General features: G+C 38.6%; 1 protein-coding gene across 1 annotated transcript; it reads left to right on the top strand.

Moving 5' to 3' along the window:
* Window positions 1-5,032: 5,032 nt before the first annotated feature.
* LOC110543990 (keratin-associated protein 26-1) lies at window positions 5,033-5,665 on the top strand. The gene has a single exon (XM_021630149.2). It carries the CDS (start codon window positions 5,033-5,035, stop codon window positions 5,663-5,665), a length of 633 nt encoding a protein of 210 aa, XP_021485824.2.
* The last annotated feature ends 1,363 nt before the right edge of the window (window positions 5,666-7,028 follow it).

Genomic DNA, 7,028 nt, shown 5'->3' with positions numbered 1-7,028 from the left:
ATTAGCCACATACAGTTCCTATTTCTCAGTTTTGTCTCAGAAATAAAATGGAAAATTTTAAATAAATCCTTTTACGTTTAATACATCAACATATAGGTAAATGGAAAAAATTAAAAAGGCCTAATTTAGACAAAAGAACATAGTTCAAGGGCTTAATATGAGAATGGAAAAGATAGCTACTGCTATATTTATTATCTTTAATAAATTATGAGGACATGTGTTCATTTCAATGGAGCAGGTATTTTTATATTATGTGGAATGCATTAGTGTATGTGGAGGAAGAAAAACTGAAAGTGTGAAATTGTACCATGTTTTGTGTAAACTGTAGTTTCTGTATTTAATAATGCTACAGTACAGCAAAAAATTTGTTAATAGCATATTATGCCCTGACAAACTGACTCCAAAGTCTACAGTACTGAGTAGGCAGTTAACTGTGTAATGGACCACAGTTCAGTGATTTTATGCAAGACAGGAATAGGACAAGGTTTATTTAAGTCATGTTATGCTTCTCTAATCATGCTAAGGTGACTGTTAGCAGAAATATTAGAATATCAGGTGAGATACAAGGCAAAGCACACAAAGTACTTCTGATCTCTTGCTGTCTTTTTTAAAGGAAAGTTGAGGTTCACCAAAGATCAGGTTTAAGAAAGATTTAAACATGGGTGTTGAAGAGAACAGGAGAGGAGAGGGAAGGAAAGGAGAAAGAGGAAGAGAAAGATAGAGAGAAAGACAGAATAGGTGGATTTAGGTAGTAGACAATGCATATTGATGACATGTATATAGGTTTCTCAAAACAGGAAGACACTTTTCCCCGGTATTAATTTTCCAAGTATATGTAAATAAAGGGGGAAAAGTACATGAGAGAGATTGATGAATTTACTTTGGTAAAGAAAAGAATGGCCATATTTTGTGATTTCAATTATATTAATTAGGGATATTTACTAAGGATAAACTAAGTTCTCCCACAGTGATCACGCCTCCTCAAGTAGGGATGTGGTGAGAATTAATTAAGTAATATGTGTCTGGTATGTGATAATGACAGGACAGCCACAGTAAGTGGTAGCCACTGCAGGTCCTATATTACAGTTGGGAAATAAGATGGGAAATGTTTTGCTTATGAAGTACTTGCATTCTTTGTGTATATGTGTGTGTGTGTGTGTGTGTGTGTTGGTTGGGAGATAAAGAGTGTGTGTACAAAAGAAGCAAAGAGGTAGACAGACAGAGGCAGCAGGGGGTTGAGCAATATAGCTTGAAAGGGAGGGTTGAAGTGATATTAAGAGATGATAATTATATGTAGTTAAATACTAGAGACATCAGGTTTGGCAGGAATGCTCAGAGAAGTAATTATAAAAAAAGAAATTAAATTACTTAAAGTCTAAATCAATAAAATTGTAGTTATTCCCAAGGACAGGCCTGGAATGTCCATCTGGCAGCTGACATGGAAAGAGGAAGTGATGTGATTGTAAGCATGTACAGGCAAACCAAGAATGTCTATGAACTTCACTGGGAAGTAGAGTGGAATTGTCCAAATGCCTGACTTGTTTTCTGTGGAAAACTGGAAATTATGACTGATTAGGGGAGGTTTTCGTGATGTAATTATCCTTGAGAGTATAATTCTAAGCACAACATTCAGAAAAAAGAGAACAAAGGGATTCAAAAAAAAGCCTATTGTAAATGACAACACAGACTACAGAATTAGAAGACAGATGAAATGTTTTCTTGGAGGCTTGGAAATGGAAAGACATAATAGGTTATTTTCCAATCTACACTTCTCTTTACTATTAGCATCATTTTCTGAAAACAGACACTTTGTTATTACTTCTTAGGAAGAGAACATTAATTCATTACCTAATGATACAAAAGTATCCAGCAAAACATTCGGAATTTAGGGACAGAATTGGAACCTTCCAGTCAAAGAATCATGTTGTCGATTTTCTCCTGGTGTTTGTGTCTTTTTCTCCTTTCTGAATTGTTTCCGTTTTCCAGATTCCTATGCCATTCCTTTTTTATCCATAGAAATTAGTGTAATATGTCAACTTTTAGCCAAACTTAGTGGATTCTGCTTTCCTTCTCTGCACATCACTATAGAACTTGGTGAATACGTTGTGGCTTGCCTATCGAGGAAGTGTACCTGGGATTAGAATCGTTTTTACCTTGTGTTGCTATTTCTTCATTCTCTAGTATCTGTCTGAAATTCCTGATAAATATTTTCTAAATTAACACATGGGTGAAACAATGAATGTGTGTCACTTACTGGCACACCTTCACTGTTGAATGTGGTGAGCACTGTTCATCCAAGACAGAAATATTCACAACATTCTCTGTAAAGTCAGAGTGGTAACATCCCTGATTGGTTGGAAATAGCCACAAGATGGGTTAATTAGGGGAACTACATGACTTATCTTTATCTTGGACTCTTTTGGAATCTAGGATAATGTAAAATGATCTATCTGTAAGTTAAAGGAGCATGCAGCTAAGGTAGCTGGTATTTGGGCCAAATAAACCCTTATAATAACATAGCCATTATGAAATAGCATCCATCATTCAGTCTACAGAAATCACCTTCCTGACTCAATGTTTTCTGAAAGTCTGTATGATTTTGTGTGTAAAAGTGATATTGACAGTGACCAGTGATGGGAGATACATAAATTAAATAATTCCCAAATATATGCAGTCAATAGATGACTGTATAAATTCATTTCTGTATTATGCCATATTAGATTCTGGGAATAAAAATGTTTGGAGATATGAGGATTTTTTGTTTTTATGCTTTTCTTTATGTCTCTTACTCTGTTCTATATTTCAGATATGAATACTTAAAAGAATAAAATTTTGCCTTCTAAAATTATAAGGGTGGGCTCCCATTACTAGTGGGAACAGGGACTATCTCTGACGTAAACTCAGTGGCTGTCTCTTTGATCACTTCCCCCTGAGGTGGGTGTTGCCTTAGCAGGCCACAGAGGAAGACAATGCAGCCAGTCCTGAAGAGAACTGATAGACTAGGATCAGATGGAAGGCGAGGAAGATTTCCCCTATCAGGGGACTCTGGGAGGAGCATGGGAAGAGAAGAGGAACAGAGGGTGAGATTGGGAGGGGATAAGGGAGGGGCTACAGCTGGGATACAAAGTGAATAAACTGTAATTAATAAAACAATAAAAAATTAAAAAGAAAAAAATATAAGGGTGACTTAACAGCAGACATATGCATGTCCATGCCACTAGGTTTGTCATGGAGGAAGTGCTGACTAAGTTCTAATAATTCATAATTCCATAACACTTCCCCTTAGGAAAAAAAAAAACAGCTATGCGTGCATAGAACACATACAGAACTCAAGCACGCATATACGCCTTAGTGATGCACTCATGACACAGGTGCTAGGCTCTTGGTTTTATTAGAGATAAGCCCATGTGAAGCACGTTTAAATACACATTTGATAAACATTAACCTTAATATGGCTGTGCCTATTACTAATGCTTCTCAACAAATGTGTCCCAGGTTGCACAAGAAGACTCTAGCCGCATTGTCCAGAGTATCTGGTGATGAGGGCCTGGGATGGGTTTCTTAATTACACCAGACACAAACTATCAAAGAGTAATGGCCTCTTACCCCACATTCTGAGGTAAATTTAGCACAGGGACATAAGACCTCAGAGTCTATATGGCATTATCTTCACTCGCATCCCTGCTGGTAAAGGAGACCTGTATTGCTGTAGAGAAACCAACGTACTGTTTCACATTTTATACTCTCCTGGGCAGCGGGAGACTTAGTAAGTGTGGCCATGACCACTGAACATTACAATAGAAGAAAGTGCTGTGATTTAAATTGAATTTTTAGCCAAAGGGGATGGAATTGAGATTCGACAGATAATTTAAATTCCCATTAAAATAGCCACTGGAGTTACTGGATATGCCAGTCTGAAAAATGCAGTAGGATAGTGGAAGCTGACCACTTTCATGAATTTAAAACAAATTCATAGAGACATACAAGTTTTTAAATAGCCTTCAAAGTCCTCAAACCTAAAGAAAGTTTGCATACATTCCAATGCTATTATTTATGCAAACAAATACATGGAATCTCCTTTGAAAATTGAGGTCAGATGTAAGGTAGGAAATAAATACTGGCATGTTCATCTTAAGAGATTTTTTTTCTGTTTATCCAGACAGATAGTTTTCATTGGTAAGATGAATAACATTGAAATATATAAGCCTGTTGGACTCATGATAAATGCCACTTTTTTCCAGCTTTCTTTCTGGAATTCTATTTACTTGCCCTTGTTCAAACTGGAACACATCATTTTAATTGAACTGATCTCATTACCTACATTCTAAACTGTCACAGACAGAGCACAATCTCAAATGTCTGTTCATTCATTTATAGAATTTAATGAAGCAAGCACTCATTTTCTGAATAAACACATTTTCACTGAAAACTATTTTATGTTCAGACATGAAACAGAGCAAAATTCATAGGAGTCTTTCACAGTTTGGCATTTTAAATTCTTTTGATCATAAAAATTGTAAAGATTTTTGTTTGTTTTTGTTTTTTACTTTCTTTTGCAAATGTGTTTCGTGATATATATTGCCAATTTACAAAAAGGATAGAATTACTTTTCAGTGAGCTGTGTATAAGTTAACACTTTTGAAACTAGTTTGCTTTGAATTTCAAAGAAAATTCCAAGAGAGACTTCTAAGAAAAATGTTTGCGCTCTGGTGGTGAGAACTGGACTGTCTGTCGCCTTCTGAAGTGGCTGTTCGGGTTGGAAAGCTTTACCAGGGGCTCTGTTAAACTCTGATTTATGGTTATACTCAATCGATGGAAGACATTGCAGGAATCATCCAGTTTTATGGGAGGTAGGAGCCCTACTTCCTGGGTATAATAGAGTTCAGATGCGGCCTCAGACAACAAGGAAGATGAGTCTGTGTACAGAACTGCCAGGCTCTGAGAATATATAAAGGGACGAGACCAACGAGTGTCAGAATCATACCCGAGGTCCTCGCATCTTCTCTCAGACCACCGCTCTCTCAGCTTTGCTATGGCTACCCACAGCAACTGCTCTGGCAACTGCAGCTCAGGATCACTCCGAAATTCTTGCCATATCCCCGCCACCTCTTCCATGGGCCCCTGCTCTACAAACATGGGCTGTGCAGAGGTCTTCTTCATACCCAGCAGCTGTCAAGATCATACCTGGTTCATGGACAACTGCCCAGAGACCTTCGCAGAACTTACCAGTGGCCAGCCAAACAGCCGCGAAACCAGCAGCTATGACACCTCTTCTTGCTCCTCTGCATACTGTGGGCCCAGACACTGCCAAGGATCTGGCTTCCTTCCTGCTTCTTCCTTCATCTCCGGCGCCTGCCTCCCAGCATCCTATAGGCCTGTGTCTAGCAGCTGCCGGCCAGTGAGCTCTTTTGTCAACAACTGCCAGCCCATAGGCTGTGGGTCTGGTGGATATCGTCCGTTCCCTTGTGTACCAAACAACGGCCGACCCCTGGGCGTTGTCACTTATGGATGCAGGCCTTCAGGTTGTGTGACCTACGGTCCGCAAACCATCCACATTGTGTCGAGCAGCCTCAGACCTCTGCAGCCTGTCTGCGGTGGTTGCCAGCCAGTGACTGGTGTGTTTGGCACTTGTCGTCCGTCTTGCTCTGCACAAGGAGGCCTGTAGTCTCCTTGTTCTAGGGAGCAATGATGAAGATCCAGGATAAAAGTTGCAGCTCTCTGGACTTTTGCTTCTTTCCGAGTAGTAATTGCTTTTCTTTTTTTGGCACTGTGTCTGAGTTAATGCAAACTGTGTTTTTCACACTGTGACTTGCTGTCATCTTTCCTTGATGTAAAAGCTCTGCCCACACTGCTGCCAATGTTGCTCAGGTAGGGGGAATATGTACTTGATGTGATCCATACTATAATAAAAGATATTCATTCAGAATTAAGAATCTAGTGTGTTGATTTGTCTTTCATGATTCCATTCTAACACAGAAGCGAGCAGCCTCACCTGCTTGCCAGGTGATCCTGAAGCCTGGACAGTGGTTAGCATTTAGGAGGGTAATGATTTCAAATACGATGGACCAAATAATGACCTTTCTGGAAGTCATGATCAAGAGAGCTCAGCAAAAATCTCTTTCCTCTGGCTTCTACTGCACAGACCTCCACTAGATTGTTCTCTAATTGCAAACCCAACAATAAGCTTTTGCATGCGCCTATGTTGCTTCCATTGATCAGATCCTGTAAGACATGATAAGCGTTTCCTCTGTTTTCTTTGTCTTATCTTCTTCTCTGGATTTATCCCCTTCTACTCAGTATTCTGAAGATCATGCTTTGACATTGTTGTCTAATATATGATGCCTCATAAATGTTTCTTTTAAGATAATCATCACTGCTTTATATATTCCACTATCAAAAAAAAAAGATTGACCTCCATCTGCTAGAAATTTCACAAACACAGTACAAATTCATTGATTTACCTTACGCTTAAACAACAACTAAAAAACATTGGACACTCACTGTTTATAGAGTTGTATTGTGTCAGGAAGCAGAGACAGAGATAGCAAGAAGACTGATGTGTATTAGAGTTTGCCAGAAGTCATACCCCATAGGGTAAATCTTAATTAAATCCCATTAATTGATTAATCTGAACTGCAAGTGTGTGAATGTTGATGTTTGTGAGACACTGGAAACAGCCATCTTTAAATGTAAAAGTTAAAAGAGGAAAGAGAAAACATCAAAATCAGACTCAGTGTGACACAGATGCTAGAACAATCAGAAAAGAATTTAAGATTACTCTCATGAGTATTCTCAGAGCTATGATCAGAAAACAACTGGGCAAAACAGAAAGGTGGAAATTCCATGAAAGGATTTTTAAAACATTGAGAACTATTTTAGAGATAATAGACCAAGTTGTAAATTGAGATCACAGAGCACTTCCACCTGCTCTGCTGTGTCTCTGCAGAGAAGCTTGACTTGGTAAGTAATGAAGAGCAGAAACTAACTTGTCTTTTTGCCCTGGAAGAGCATGTGCCTCTGTCTCACAA

The sequence above is a fragment of the Meriones unguiculatus genome, chromosome 17 (genome assembly GCF_030254825.1).
Source record: "Meriones unguiculatus strain TT.TT164.6M chromosome 17, Bangor_MerUng_6.1, whole genome shotgun sequence".
Lineage (NCBI taxonomy): Eukaryota > Metazoa > Chordata > Mammalia > Rodentia > Muridae > Meriones > Meriones unguiculatus.
Note: the sequence above shows the minus strand (reverse complement) of the source record. Positions and strands in the feature narration are given on the sequence as shown.

Excerpts from the sequence above, each read along its gene's own strand:
- LOC110543990 (XM_021630149.2), top strand. The coding sequence starts at position 5,033 with ATGGCTACCCACAGCAACTGCTCTGGCAACTGCAGCTCAGGATCACTC.